The sequence below is a fragment of the Stegostoma tigrinum genome, chromosome 23 (genome assembly GCF_030684315.1).
Source record: "Stegostoma tigrinum isolate sSteTig4 chromosome 23, sSteTig4.hap1, whole genome shotgun sequence".
Lineage (NCBI taxonomy): Eukaryota > Metazoa > Chordata > Chondrichthyes > Orectolobiformes > Stegostomatidae > Stegostoma > Stegostoma tigrinum.
The window spans coordinates 11,547,411-11,563,694 of NC_081376.1; the positions used below are offsets into that span (position 1 = coordinate 11,547,411).

At 41.1% G+C, this 16,284-nt stretch overlaps 1 protein-coding gene across 1 annotated transcript in view; it reads right to left on the bottom strand.

Annotated features, from left to right (window-relative positions):
• LOC125462191 (myosin-16-like) overlaps positions 1–16,284 on the bottom strand; it is a 76,380-nt gene that overhangs the window by 22,785 nt on the left and 37,311 nt on the right. The window contains exons 22-29 of the mRNA XM_048551886.1: positions 16,086–16,167; positions 10,207–10,380; positions 6,691–6,918; positions 5,714–5,818; positions 4,898–4,984; positions 3,442–3,587; positions 2,522–2,612; positions 1,809–1,865 (exon numbers count right to left, since the gene is read on the bottom strand). Coding sequence (XP_048407843.1) covers positions 1,809–1,865; positions 2,522–2,612; positions 3,442–3,587; positions 4,898–4,984; positions 5,714–5,818; positions 6,691–6,918; positions 10,207–10,380; positions 16,086–16,167 — 970 coding nt within the window. The remainder of the gene's footprint in view (positions 1–1,808; positions 1,866–2,521; positions 2,613–3,441; positions 3,588–4,897; positions 4,985–5,713; positions 5,819–6,690; positions 6,919–10,206; positions 10,381–16,085; positions 16,168–16,284) is intronic.

The following is a 16,284-nucleotide window of genomic DNA, read 5'->3' on the forward strand; positions in this document are numbered from 1 at the left end:
CCCTCTTTTATGTTTTGCCACATTCTACAAATTCCTTTTCTCATCACTCTGTCATTCTCTCCTCCACAAAGACATTCCTGACTCTCCTCTTTGGCTATTCACCCTTAAGGTTCCCTGTTGCTTGCCATTCACAGAGTCACAGAATCATACAGCATAGAAACAGATCTTTCAGCCTAATTCGTCCATGGCAACAAGGTTTCCTAAAATGAAATAGTCCCATTTGCCTGCGTTTAGCCTATATCCTGCTAACCCCTTCCTATCCATATACCTGTCCAAAATGCCTTTGAAATATTGTAATTGTACTCACCTCTGCCACTTCCTCTCGCAGCTCGTTCCATACACACACCAAACTCTTGTGAAAAAGTTGGCCCTCAGGTCCCTCTCACCTTAAACCAATGTCTTCTACTTTTGGACTCCCCTACCCTTGAGGGAAACGACCTTGGATATTGACCTTGCCTGTGCCCCTCATGATTTTATAAATCTCCATCAGCCTCCTATGCTCCAGGGAAAAAAGTCCCAGGCTATCCAACCTCTCCTTATAGCTCAAACCTTCCAGTCTCGTTAATATCCTTGTAATCTTTTTTGCACCCTTTCCTGTTTAATAACATCGTTCCCGAAGCAGGGCTACCAGATTTGTGTGCAGTACTGCATATGTGGCCTTACTAATGTCTTGTAAGCTGTAGCATGAAATCCCAACTCCTGTACTCAATACCCTGACCAATGAAGGCAAGAGTGCCAAGCACCTTCTTCACCATCTTGTCTACCTGTGACACCACTTTAAAGGAACTATGTACTTACGCCCTGTCTGTCTGACAACACTCCCCTGGGCTCTTACATGAACCGTGTAAGTCCTGCCCTGGTCTGTCTCACCAAAATGCAACACCTCATATTTATCTACATTAAATTCCACCTGCCATTCCTCGGCCCACTGGCCCAGCTGATCAAAATCCCATCATGAAGATCTTTTTCACTGTCCACTAAACCACCAGTTTTGGTGTTATCCACAAACTTACTAACCATACCTCCTATATTCTCATCCAAATCATTGATATAAATCATGAACAACAGAGGACCCAGCACAATCCCTGCAGAGCATCACTAGTCAGAGGCCTCCAGTCTGAACAACAATCCTCCACTAGTTACCTCTGTCTCCCACCGTCAAGCCAAATTTGTATCCAATTAGCTAACTTTCCCTGTGACCTAACCTCACCAAACAATCTACCATGTGGAAGCTGTTCGAAGGCCTTGCTAAAGCCCACGTTGACAAATGTCTACCGCTCAGCCTTCATCTATCTTTTTAGTCACCTTTTCAAAAAACTCAATCAAGTTTATGAGACATAATTTCTCATGCACAAAGCCCTTTTTGCATTGACCTCTATTGGATGTTGTGTACCTTCCTGACCTTCCCATTGTGTCCAGTCTTCAGGGTCATCATCTCATCTAGCAGCTGTACATCATACTTTTAAGAGCATCCAGTTCCTTTCTTCATCTCCAGGATAGCTGATGTTCCCTCCATCTTTCTAAAGGTCTCAATGCCCAGATTCACAGCTGTGTTCTTTGTCTGCCCCTTGACCCAAGATACTGCCACTTGACCCCACTTGACAGTTTTCTATTTGACATTTCAGCGGTTTAATCTATGACTTGAAGCCAGAGGAATCATGAAGTATTTCGTATGAAAATTAGGAAACTGATTACACTTTGAGAAAGGTACAAATGCTTCAACTTGAGTTGATCATGGATATTACAGACTGATTGCCCCCAGCAAAGGTAACTTGCATTAATTACATATTTGATGTTGTTTTACAAACCTTAGCCCTCATGGCACGCTCTCCCTCCAGTTCCTCTTCCAGTTCTTCAATTCGGGACTGTAGATGTAAACACCTGTATTATCATTCAAAACTTTCCAATCTCAGTTTGCTCATTTTTACAATGTTCTATCAATGTTCTACATAAGAATACATATTTAATTCACACAAAACTGAAGAAATTCAAACTGACTTTCATTTAAAAATCAGATCACTAAAATGAACAGATTAAATACTAACCTGCAGAAAATAATGTGACTTTGTTGAACTCAGTGTTCACATTTACATGTTGCTTTCAAAGTCATACAGTAACAAAAGAGGAAATACGATCTACTTCAAAGTAACCCTTGACAGAAATTGGTAGAAATTGGTCTTAAAAACAAATGAAAATATACTAGCAATAAGCAGTTTCTTTGCAGATAATTACATGAGTTGAGTAAAAATGATGTGGTTGAGTTTATATTTTATTTGCTCTGTCATGATTTGGATTCAACAGTCATCAGAACAGCTACAGCAATCTGTGAAGACTAGTATTTTACAAGACGTAAAACCAGATCCACTGGATCTTGGCGAGTGAGTTTAACTTATACACTCTATCCATCAATCAAGTTAATCAATCAATTGTACAAAAATATTGCTGTTCTTCAAGTTCATGTGTCTAGAAAGGCCTTGTAAATGAATAGCTTCACAAACAGAGCCTTTAGCCCATTCTCTACCTGATGCTCTTTAAGTTTCCTGTGCAGTGTGGAATTCAGAGACTGCTCATCTTCCCACTTGGAGTTCAAAGAATTAATCTCCATGTCTTTCCTGTAAAAAATCACAATAGGTGTAAAATTGCAGTGTTGATTCAACAGATGAAGTAGTTTCAGAGGTCCAGATCGAAAATTGAGTGAAAATATGATTTCCTGACTGTATTCAAACAGTTATTGTAAGTTAATGATCAGAACTGTTAGCATTCCACATGATGGATTTCTCTTTTGACAAATCTTTCATTCCTCAATGCAGCTGACTGTGTTGCAGACTACACAAGTATATCAATTATTAAAAGCAAGAAATGATATTTCTGTTATCAGATCAGCAAATCATTTACAGAAAATTAAACCATTTCTGAGAATTTTGAGAATTTATTTTTACTTCTTGTAATGAACGTTCCCAGTGGAACAGTTTTTAAAAATACAATTACTGCATTACCATTCTGGTCAAATATTCATCCATATTGCACTGCAGGAATTCACCGAGGCTCTTTCAATAGCACCTTCCAAACCTACCAGCTCTACCACTTAGAAAGACAATGGCAGCAGATGTATGAGAACATTACGAACTCCAAGTTGGCTTCCAAGCCACACATCATCCTAACTTATGTCTGACACTAATGGAAATTATAAACTTCTTACTCAGACTGAGATCAAGAAGGAGATTTCCCTGATTTGTTCCCTTCAAAGTAGTGAACATTCTATATTTACAGAAAATACTTCCGCAACCATTTGTATTTACATTAGCACTCTCAATGCAGCAACAGTATTCCAAGCTTCTTATCAAGATCATAATCAATAAAACTCTGATAGCAAGCTACAGACGATGTATCACAACACTGAGATCTATACATTGACTGGAAGCTGTAAGCCAAGTCACCTACTTCTTGACAATCTCCTCAAGATCAATCTTTGCTCTTTCCATCTCATTCAGGTTTTCAATGGTCATCTTCAGGTCTCCCTCAGCCTTACGTCGAGCTTTCTCTACCTCAGTCCTGATCTTCTTCTCCTGGCTCCAGTTATCCTCCAGCTGTTACATGGTTTAAAAAAAAGGTAATGTGTTTGACTACAATCGGATGGCTGCACAATTTGATCCAAGTTAAAGACAGAAAGATGCATCAACATCACATCATTATGTGCGGTCTCTCAACCAAAGGTGGAATCTAATTGAGGTGTTAGTAGGGTCTCATCAGTCTGTTGAAGTGCTGGTGAGAGATCCATGTCACCTCTGCAAGGGAAGACCCAATGAACCCAATACACCAATCAGGCAGGGACAGGACCACTAGCAGGGGCCTTTCACCTGGATTCGAACGACTAGATTAAATGATCTACTTGGAGAAAGCTGCTAGCCACTCAGAGGCCTGCAGCTGTTCAACTTGGCATCACCACAGCCGAGGCTGTGTCTGCTGTCGGAAGTACGCCTAGGATTGGAGGGAGCTAAAAAGTAGAATTCCAGGTTGACCAACTGGCAGGCCAAGTCAACAGGCCCACCTGCAGCTAAGTTATTCCCAATAATAGTCTGAGGCGTCATGTGGTCCTTAATTGGCCTTTAAGCACGTGAATTGATGACAGCATGAAAATATTTTCCCATGGGCCTTGCTGCTTTTATGTTTAATTCCATTGGCAATGAGAAGGTAGCAGGTTTGGGTGTGACACCACCTTAACCTAATTTGGTGCCCTTCTACCTCCAAGCTTGTTACCATCAGGAGCTAAAAACTCTGGTCTGAGCTTCTGAGGAGTGGGCACAGGTATTTGTCCAAGATGGTGCATGTCCAACCTCCAGCAAGCAGACTCGATCTGCATGGTTATGTCCCATTACTAGGCCTCATACTCTCCCTACTTGCCAAGCCAACAATACACTTGGGCACTAGCTTGCAGAATCTCTTTGTGTTGAAAGGAAAGAATCCCATCTCCTCATGGCAGTTCCATCTCTCTTGCTGCCAGTTTTCTATCACGGGGTAATTATTTCAAAATCACTAAAAGAAATCTGAAATTCCTTTCTCAAGAAAGTTATTGGGTTGTTTGTCAAAGGCCAGGAAGTGCAAACTACTGCCGATGAAAACTTGAGACGTTTCTTTCCATTTTCATTTATACATTCATTTTAATTTTACAGATCAGTATGTTTAGAAGTATCTATTTTTCCCTCTGTTCCCTTATTGATGGATAAGTCCTAAATCTGAATACTTGCAATTGGGTACATCCACCAAAATAGAAACATGCTTTCAAACTTTATGTACAACCTTTAAGGACCTCAGCATGCATTTATGAGGCCAATGAAGACAAAAACCTTGGACAACCATGGAAAAGCTAACATTTTTTTCAAGTATCTTAACTAGTTACCTCTTGGATCTGGGAGGTGAGTTTTCCATTGGTCTTAGTGAGGTGATTTACTTTTTCTTCTTCAGACTGAAGGTCATCTAGGGTTTTCTGGAATGATAGGTAAGGTCAAAAATCATTATTTGATTGTTGATCATTCTAGTTGATTATGCTCTGATAGGAAATGTAAGTACATAGATTTAGTCAAAGTTTTTTTTAATGTTCTCACAGAATGTAACAATATCAGCATTTGTTGCCCTTCTGTAATTATTTCTTGATGGCCACCTTCTTGAATGATTACAGTCCATGTGGTGTTCGAACACTCGGCGTGTTGTTAGTTAGAATCAGTTTGTTATCATTAAGTTTAAAATGTGAACGCTCTTTACTTTAACGCAATTTTTAACCAAACAAAATCAAATAATAAATACTGATGATGATGGCCACATTGTAAGCATTAATATTCAGTCGATTCAATTATGAAGGAAGCTGTGAACCATCAATTCTGCGAAAAGTATTGTCAATTGCTGCATTCATCCAAGCAGATATGTGTGAACATCGAACTCTGATAATTTATTGAACACCATCAGACAGAAGTAGCAATAATCACATCAGTCTAGTGGCGATGTGAACTCTGAGATTCAGGTGTAATAATTTCACAAGTGTAGATTCAAAGAACTATCATCACTTAGCTTAGTTCTGCATAATTTGCGAAATAGTCAATTATATTTCACCGTGATCTAACTGAGTTCAAAGGGGTGGCAATGACATGAAACTAGGAGACTGTAAATGGTTGTTAGTATTGGAAGGGATAGGGCTGAGGTTCTGCAGACTCCTACCAACCTGGTGAAGTTCATCCAAGGCTCTTTTCTCCTTTTGCAGCTTAGCGATGGAATCATCTCGCTGATTGAGGTCTTGGGTCAGCGAGCGCACCTTGTTATCGAGAGCCTAGTTGGATTTAATAGAAACTGATAATAACTGGAAGGTCATTTTAAACTGCATGTGCAAATGCACTCCTATGAGTATGTGAGGGTGCACAAATTCTCAGTTGTCCTAAGTGTGGTTAGAGTTGAGAACACAATCAGCTCTACTGTTTTGCTGCAAGTGAGAAGTTATGGTGACTTCTCTAACCCTCATACTGCAAGAACATGATAAGTCTGAAGACCTCATTGATAAGAAGCTGTTTAGTTCCAATCTGCTCGCATAACGTCATATTAATGCTCCCTATTCTATACTTGTGACAGGTCTCTAACAGGGTTATCTTTTGTTCCAATTCTGAACGTCGCTCAGTGAGACAAAGTTCATGCAGTAACTTGAAAGACTATCTCGAGGGTGCTAGATGGTGAGGAAACCCTGGATTTTAGCGTTCATTACCCATGGGAAGGATAAATTTCCATGTTACCAAGGAGGAACTCTTCTGTGAGTTGTATAAATTGAGAGCAATTTCCTTGCTTTTGGCAAACTGGGAATGGTACTGGGAAGGTGAAAGGTCCAGTTCAGGTGAACTCTCACCAAGTTTTGGACTTTGCTGAACTGTCAGGGTAGGGTCTGGCTTATGTCATAAGGTCCTGCCCAAAAGAGCCGAGGGATCGAAGGGCATCTGCAGAGAGTAGGGAAGAAAGGCTCCACCTCCTATGCAAGTCCAGTGATAGTCTGGATCTTAGTGAGACCTGGAAGTGGATTGTTGGGGAAAATAAGGTCTTAAATGAACTTAAGAGATAGATCGGCACTTAAAAGTCCCCTCAGTTTAAATTTTAGGCCCTTAGTCTGGCTTTATTTATTGCAAGGAGAATAATCAGGCAGATAAAGTTTCACAATACCTGCTTCTCTTTCTCTGTTTTTACAAGCGTTGTCTCCAGACCCTCAAGGTCCAGTTTCAGGTCAGACAATTCTGCTTCAAGCTTTCGCTTGTGATTTGCAAGGCTCATGCCGGCATTCTCCTCCTCCTCAAGCCGTTCCTTCATATCTGAGATCTGATTTTCAAATTCCATTTTCGTCTTCATGAGTTGGGTCAGACGTTCCTCCAGATCAGACATGTTTTCTTGTTCCTGAGGAAGAGAGTAAGGGAAATACAGGTGATTTTCTGAGGGTGGCTTTAAAACCATTTGCTGAAGGTGATAATGTCACAGAATCGTTCGGTTATTCCATGCCTGCGCACATTCTCTGAAACAGTTATTCAATTAGACTCAATCACATGCTCTTCCTTTATAACCTGCAATGTGAAAGCGACTAGGCAGGGTGTTCCATGTTATAAAAGTTGTTGATTAAAAAAATTCTCATCATTTTTAACAGAATGTCTTTTAACAATTAATATATGGAGCTATAACAGGGCTAGGAGTGAAAGAGTTCATTCAGAAACAGAAGAAACATTTGTTAAATTGTATTCAATGCTGAATTACCAATTTTGGTGAAACTGAACATTTGTTAGAGTTATCTCGTACAATTAGTGCTTTATGAATTAAAGATGCATGTATTTTTATTGTAATTCCTGCATTTTGTGTGCTTTATGCATAAAATCAAACAGAATTACATATAGGTCAGAGCACAGAGGAAGATAGGTCATAGGAGCTCAAGCAGGCCACGTGGCATGACTGATATTGTTGTGATCATCTCAACTCTACTTTCCTGTCTGCCCATCACACCCTTGTCTTCCTTGCCTATCAAAAATTCAGCTTTAAATAAATTCAAGGTCCCAACCTCCACTGATTTCTGAGTGAGAGAATTTCACAGAGTAACAACTCTCAGATGAAATAATTTCTCTTCTATTTTAAAAGAGAGAGCTCTTATTTTAAGATAATAAAATGTGAGGCTGGATGAACACAGCAGGCCAAGCAGCATCTCAGGAGCACAAAAGCTGACGTTTCGGGGCTAGACCCTTCATCAGAGAGGGGGATGGGGAGAGGGAACTGGAATAAATAGGGAGAGAGGGGGAGGCGGACCGAAGATGGAGAGTAAAGAATATAGGTGGGGAGAGTATAGGTGGGGAGGTAGGGAGGGGATAGGTCAGTCCAGGGAAGACGGACAGGTCAAGGAGGTGGGATGAGGTTAGTAGGTAGCTGGGGGTGCGGCTTGGGGTGGGAGGAAGGGATGGGTGAGAGGAAGAACCGGTTAGGGAGGCAGAGACAGGTTGGACTGGTTTTGGGATGCAGTGGGTGGGGGGAAAGAGCTGGGCTGGTTGTGTGGTGCAGTGGGTGGAGGGGACGAACTAGGCTGGTTTAGGGATGCAGTAGGGGAAGGGGAGATTTTGAAACTGGTGAAGTCCACATTGATACCATGGGGACCGCTTTGCAGAACACCTCCGCTCAGTTCGCAACAAACAACTGCACCTCCCAGTCGCAAACCATTTCCACTCCCCCTCCCATTCTCTAGATGACATGTCCATCATGGGTCTCCTGCACTGCCACAATGATGCCACCCGAAGGTTGCAGGAACAGCAACTCATATTCCGCCTGGGAACCCTGCAGCCATATGATATCAATGTGGACTTCACCAGTTTCAAAATCTCCCCTTCCCCTACTGCATCCCTAAACCAGCCTAGTTCATCCCCTCCCCCCACTGCACCACACAACCAGCCCAGCTCTTCCCCCCCACCCACTGCATCCCAAAACCAGTCCAACCTGTCTCTGCCTCCCTAACCGGTTCTTCCTCTCACCCATCCCTTCCTCCCACCCCAAGCCGCACCCCCAGCTACCCACTAACCTCATCCCACCTCCTTGACCTGTCCGTCTTCCCTGGACTGACCTATCCCCTCCCTACCTCCCCACCTATACTCTCTCCACCTATCTTCTTTTCTCTCCATCTTCGGTCCGCCTCCCCCTCTCTCCCTATTTATTCCAGTTCCCTCTCCCCATCCCCCTCTCTGATGAAGGGTCTAGGCCCGAAACGTCAGCTTTTGAGCTCCTGAGATGCTGCTTGGCCTGCTGTGTTCATCCAGCCTCACATTTTATTATCTTGGAATTCTCCAGCATCTGCAGTTCCCATTAGCTCTTATTTTAAACTGTCACCTAATTCTTGTCTCCTCTGCTGTACTTTCAGACTCTAGATCTGCAAGAATTGAGTGTGAATGAACATCTGAATTACGTACTGCTCAGCAAAGGCTAATTTCATCAAAGCTTTTTGTCTCGTATCTTTCAGGACATTTGACCAGAATACAAATTCAAGGGGAAAAGCAATATTTACGCTGCAAGAAATGAGGCTACAGATTGGTTGGCAAGTGGCTAATGCTTGCCAACTAAACAGCACGCTCCTTTCATGCAGAGTAAGTTTCTGATTCTTCCCTTGAATTTTCTTTCCTGTGAATGATCCTGTTGAGTGAAGACAAAATGCTTTGACAAAGTGTGTCTTTTTTCAGCAATACATATTCTGTATTACTAAACAATTACAGGTAGCAGGTGGGGAAATCTGCAATGCAAATGAGAATCAGACTTGATAAACAGAATAGGTTTGTTCCACCGTACATGTTACATTAATCGGAAACAAAAACATAAGCTGCTGGAAAAGCAGAGAAATCAGAGGTAACATTTCAGCTCTAGTGACCCTTCCTCAGAACCGGACCCAAAATGCTAACTCTGATTTTTCTTCACGGATGCTGCCGCATCTGCTGAGCGAATCTAGCAATTTCTGTTTTTAATTCTGAGTTATGGCATCCACAGTTCTTTTAGTTTTTATATTAATGAGTTGCAATATGACTCCTTTATAAACCCTAAGATTATATTTAAGAGTACGTATACATTACCAAAAGCTACATTAACTTACCACTTTGAAACAACAACTGATAATGAGAACACACCCACCAAAATAACTAGTTAGCTCTTCCCAAGAATAGTTCTTTATATCCAGATAGGTAAAGCTTGTCTCATAATGATAGTTAAACCTCTGAAGTATTAACTATCTGACACAACATATTTCACAACATACCATGTCTAGACTCCTCAGGATCTCATTTGTTCCAATGGAATTACCTCGCACTACTATAAACTAATATAGGTACAGTCCCAAACTGTTCAACCTTCTCATAACTGCTTCTGAATGACTGACTATCTGTTTCCTTCATCAAACATGGCTCAGTGGCTAGAATTGTTGCCCTTAAGTCAGAATGCAGTGCTTCTCTTCTCCCTTCAGTGTTGAGAACATCAATCAGACACACCGGAGCAGGACTGAGGAAGTGCTGCACCTTCAGTGTTACTGTCTTTTAGTTGAGCCAAAAGTCATAATGAAGTTAACACTACACAGATACTAAAGCAGAATTGACTAAATTAGTTGTGAATAATTTTGTGGTTTTCGTATCACTACAGCTATGATCCTCTTTCTTGCTAGTTAGTTGCAGATTTACTTACAGCCTGGACTTGCAGTAAGAGATCATTCTTCTCCTGTGAGAGAGTTGCTGTCTTCTCCTCGAGTTCCTTGACACGGTTAAGGAGATCATTGGTCTGCGCTAACGCAGCCCTTAGTTCTTCCTCTTTCTGCTTCATTTCATCCTCCTGACGGGCCACATTCAACAATGGCTTGACCTACAAACAAAGGGACATAATCAATTGGATATCCAAAAACGTACTTTCCAATAACAGGTAGTGTTCCTTAGGAGTAGGCAATGACAACAACCTGTATTTATATAGTGATCCAAAGGAAAAAGGTTCCGGATACTGGGAAGCTAAAATAAAACCTGAAAATGCTGAAAATAGTCAGCAGGTCTTACAGCATCTGTGGAGACAGAAATGCCAAATTTATGCTTCAGTATTTTATCAAAGTACCTTTCATCAAACAGAGGTAATCCTACAGGCCATCTGATTCTCTCTCCACAGATGCTGCCAGACTGATTAATTCCAGCATTTCCTGTTTTTATTTCTAAGTTTATATTACCCTTTTAATATAAGTAGAAAATCCTGAAACAAGTAATAAAAACAACCTGCATTTATGTAGCACTTGGAATATGGTAGAAAGTCCAAACTACAGAACTTTGTTTCAGGGCAACATTGGCAAACAAAATTTGAGCTTCATAAAGAAATATGAAGTCTGATGACTGTTATATTATTCCCTTAGATAGAATCATAGAGTCATAGGCCACAGAAACAGAAGCTTTCGTCTAATTCATCTGTGTCAACCAGGTTTCCCAAACTGAAGTAGTCCCATTTGCCTACGTTTAGCCCAAATCCCTCTAAACCTTTCCCATCCATGTACCTGTCCAAAAGTATTGTAAATGTAGTATATGTACTCGCCTCTACAAATTCCTCTGGCAGCTTGTTCCACACACACTGTCTAAGTGAAAAAAATTGCCCCCCTGGTCCTTTTTAAATCTTTCCTCTCTCACATTAAACCTACACTCTCTGGATTTGGTCTCCTTAACTCTAGGTAAAAGACATTGCTAATCACCTTAGCCATGCCCCTCATGATTTTATTAACCTCAAGAAGGTCACCCCTCAATAACCATCACTCCAGCAAAAAATATTCCCAGCCTATCCAGCCTCTCCTTATAACTCAAACCCCCCCAGTCTTGGTAATATCCTTGTAAATCTTCTTGAGCCTTTTCCAGTTTAACAACATCCTTCCTATGGCAGGGCAACCAAAATTGTACACAGTACTCCAAAAGTGTGTCTTGTGCAGTTGTAACAATGCAACAATGCAACTATGTAAGAGTACAATGTTGATGGGTGTGAGGTCACCCGTTTTGGTAGGAATAACAGCAAAATGGACTATGTTTTAAATGGTAAAAAATTGCAGCACGCTGCTGTGCAGAGGGTCTTGGGTGTTCTTGTCCATGAATTGCTGAAGGTGGGATTACAGGTGCAGCGGGTGATTAAAAAGGCAAATGGAATTTTGTCTGCCATTGCTCGTGGGATGGAGTTTAAAAACAGGGAGGTTGTGCTGCAGCTGTACAGGGTCCTAGTGAGGCCACACCTGTGTGTAGTTTTGGTCTCCTTACTTGAGAAAAGATATATTAGCACTGGAGGGGGTGCAGAAGAAATTCGCTCGGTTGATTCCAGAGTTGAGAGGGTTGGATTATGAGGACAGACTGAGAAGGCTGGGGTTATACTCACTGGAATTCAGAAGAATGAGGGGAGATCTTATAGAAGGGAATAGGTAAGGTGGAGGTAGGGAGGTTGTTTCCGCTAGCAGGTGAAACAAGGGTGAGAGTGCATGGCCTCAAAATAAAGGGAAGCAGATGAAGGACTGAGGTCAGGAGGAACCTCTTCACCCAAAGGGTTGTGAATCTATGGCATTCCCTGCCCAGTGAAGCAGTTGAAGTTACCTCACTGAATGTTCTTAAGGCAAAGGCTAGATAAATTTTTGAACAGTAAAGGAAGTAAGGGTTATGGTGTGTGGGCGGGTAATTGGAGCTGAGTCTCAAAAATATGATCTTATTAAACAGCGGGGCAGGCTTGAGGGGTCGAATAGCCTACTCCTGCTCCTAGTTCTTATGTTCTTAGGTAACATGACGTTCCCGACTCTTGAGCTTGGTTCTCTGACCATTGAGGGTAAGCATGCCAAATGCCTTTTAAACTACCCTGCCTACCTGTGATACCACTTTCAAGGAACTATGTACCTGCACCCTTCGGTCTCTTTGTTCAACAACAACACTCCTCAGGACCCTTACATCAACTGTATAAGTCCTGCCCTCGTTTGTCTCCAAATATGCAACACCACACATTCATCTAAATTAAACTCCATCTGCCCGTCCTCACCCCACTGGCCCAGTTGATCGATATACCATTGTACTCTTAGACAACCTTCTTCACTGTCCACTATACCATCAATTTTGGTGTCCTCTGCAAACTTACTAACTGTGGTCCATCCCTATTGTACAGTTCTCGCCTTCCCAGAAACAATCCCAAAGCCTCTGGAACCTATAGCCCTCCCTGTGCATCATCTCTCCAGTCATGCATTCATGTGCTCTATCCTTCATTCTTTTACTCACTACTGCATAGGTCCAAGGGGAAATCTGGAGATTACTACCTTTTTGTCCTGCTTGACAATTTCCTACATAACTCCTTATAGTCTGCTTGCAGGACTTTATTGCTTTTTCTTTATATGTCACTGATCCCAACGACAGAGCACAACCTCTGGCTGTTCTCCTTCTGCCTTCAGATTGCCCTTGTATCAATTCCATGACATCATCGACTCTAACAGCCGAAAGTTAACATATCATCCTGGAACCATGTCTATGACCACAAAAGCGGTCTGTTTACTCCCTTCACTAACGAATCCTTACCACAATTGTCCTTCCACATTTCTACCTCTTCAACCTCGGGCAGCTGGAACACCCACAGTGCCATGGTTTTGGCTCCAGCTGGCATCCAGAGTGACCACCCCTCTCTCTGATTTCCAAAGACAAAATATTGCTTCCAAACAAAATGCATTTGGCGGATTCTCTCACTACCTGCTGGAGTACCTCATCAGATCTGGCAGCGTCTGTCAATAGAAAACAAAATAATTGTTTCTGGTCCTGTCACCCTTCCACTGAAATTCTCCAGCAATTTCTATTTTTGTTTCAAGGTTATTCCCAGTCTGACTCGAAACTTGCATCTTAGGAAATAAATCTCATTTCATGGCTTATTTGAACTCCACTTGTTCATTAGAAAACAACACTTTCCTTCCTGGCTCTCACGCTAGCTGCTATTGTATACTGCCCCCTCTGCTGAGGTCCTGGCTCCCCCACTTTAACCTACCAGCATAAACCCCGAAACAAAATTTCAACCTTGATCCCCATCTCTCTGGACAAACTTATCTCCACTTTTGCAACTTTCTCTTCATGTCCCAATATGTTGTCACCCTTCATCATTCTTATCTTTCCTGTAATTCAAGTCAAAATTTACAATCCCAATCCACAATCTACAATTACCCCTATTCTTCTCAAGCATTTGGCATCCTCCTCTCAGTCACCTCTCTTCTGTTGTGCAGCTAAGTAGGTCTATCCTGTACTGGATCCCCTCTTACGTATCCAAGTTTAACCAAAGAATTTCCCATAATGATTTCTCTTTTTGTTCTACACCATTATCTCTGAACTACCTCAACAATTTGTCCTGAACTCCGATTTCTCAACGACATGGTGCATCTCATCTTCAACCATCAACAAGATATCAAGTTCTACAAACCATTTTTGGACCACCATTATCTCCACAACCTCTGCACGCAAAAATGCTTGTCCAATATCTATTCCTGAATGAGCCACAATTTTCTCCAAACATCAATTCCATTGTCTTCAACACCAGCTGAACATTCAATTCCTCACCAAAAGTTCGAACATCCTCAGTGGTCATTTGCTTAGGTTTAGTATTCTTTTTGCAACTCTGCTCTCTCTGATCCTGAGCTGAAATTTTGAACCAATAACCCCTGCCATGAAGAAAACATACCTTCCCTTCTGTAACACTGCTCCTGAGCATCTCATTCATGTTTTTGATATCTTTAGACTTGATTATTTCAACATTGTCTGAGCTGACTGCCATCTTCTACCATCTATACATTCAGACTCATCCAAAACTCAGCCAATTTCCTGAACTGCCTCAGTCTCATTCACCCATCACCACTATGTTTGCTGAACCGTGAAATGCAATTAAGTCCTCAAAGTCTGAATATCTGTTTCAATTTTAACTGGGTTTAATACTGCGCAGTTCATCAGATGACTTCTTTACCTGTTTCCTTCACAACGACTACCTGGTCAATAAATTTCCGAATTTCAAAATGTTCATGATCATGGTCAAATCCCACAATTCCCCAAATGCTCACACCAATGTAACGTCCTGTAGTCCTACAATTCTTCAAGTGCTCTACATCTCTCCAACGCCAGACTTTTACGCATATTCCAAACATTTTACTCCACAATTAGCAGCTATTTTTTCAACAGTCCAGGCCATAAGCTTTGGAATTATCTCCTTAAACTTCTCACTGTCTTTCCATTTCTCTCTCCGCCTTTAAGACCCTACTGTAGAAATAGTACAGAAATTAGCACAAGATGTTTGGTTTTGTTTAGTTTTAATCAATTCAATCAAAGTATATTAATTGATTAATCAAATATTATAGTATTCTGCTTAAAGATAGCCAATACAGATCTTGGCACTTTAAAATCATGTGGTACTGCCTTAGCTTCATTTGACAAAGAAATGCACCATGGTATACAGCTGCAGGGAGGAGGGGACTCTTATTTAGTTTCAGATTCAGATTTTGACATTCAATAAGCTAGAGATAGTATATTCTTGCATTCACAAGCCCATATCAAGAAATCATAACTACAGCTTTGTCTTTGTATTGTTGTATTGGAAGCAGCAATTGACTCAACATACGCTTTGAATTAGAGTTAATTTTGTAGCAATATGTTTAACTTAGTAATTGTATAATCCTTTAGGCTTTTAAATACTGTGCATAACAATTTGCAGAGATTAGTGTTTTCTGTATTAATTACAGGGTAAAAACCAGGTAACATGGACTATTTCCAATGAGTGAAACACAACAAAAAGAAAACCAATTAGAACAGGTGACTCAAAGGAAAAAATACAAATGATTAGTGATAAGTAAGTGTCTAATTGAGTGGGAAATTCACCAAATTAAATGAGGCTTGAGACATGAGCTCAAGCATATCAATTTTGACTGCAATGGATCAGATCTGAGCTCTGCAGTCCTGTCACATGCAGTTGTGAATATGGTGGACAATAAAACAACTCACTGGAGGTGGATGCACCAAAAATATCTCCATCCTCAATGATGGAAGAGCCCAACATATAAGTGTAAAAGATAAGGCTGAAGCATTTATAAGCATCTTCAGCCAGAAGTGCCAAGTGGATGATCTATTTTGGCCACCTCCAGTAGTCCCCACCATCACAGATATCAGTCTTCAGTCAATTTGATCCATTTCACATAATATCAATGCATAGTTGGAGGCACTGTACACTGTGCTCTGCTGAGGAAGAACTAGACGAAGAGGTTCCATCCTTCAGATGGAGACAAGAGGAAGTATTACAGCCTAAATCAATCCAACTCTCACGCAACAATGACCCACATGCATTTCCAGCAAGGGTGATCAGTGAGTGTTTGGGAGCGTTTGGTAACCTATATCCCTATCCTGAACCAAAGGCATTCAAGCAAATGGCAATACCCTTACTTCCTCCTATCCTGACACTGAGGAATACAGGCTAGTCTCTCCTGCTCTGGAAAGGAATGTTAGAAGTCATCCTTTACAATGGGTTGATTAGATGATTGGAATTAGCATAGCTTTTGTAATAAATACCTTAGTGTAAAGCTTCCACCAGCCCCAGTAACGTAGTTGCAGGAATTTGCGGACATTGCGCTGAATAACAATTAATGCCATCCTAGAAATGAAAGTGGAAGAAAGGTGTATTTTAGCAATCGGTAAGAAATAGCCATTTCCACTTTATTGATTATAATATCACCTATTATTTTAATTTAGTCATTACATGACAATCATT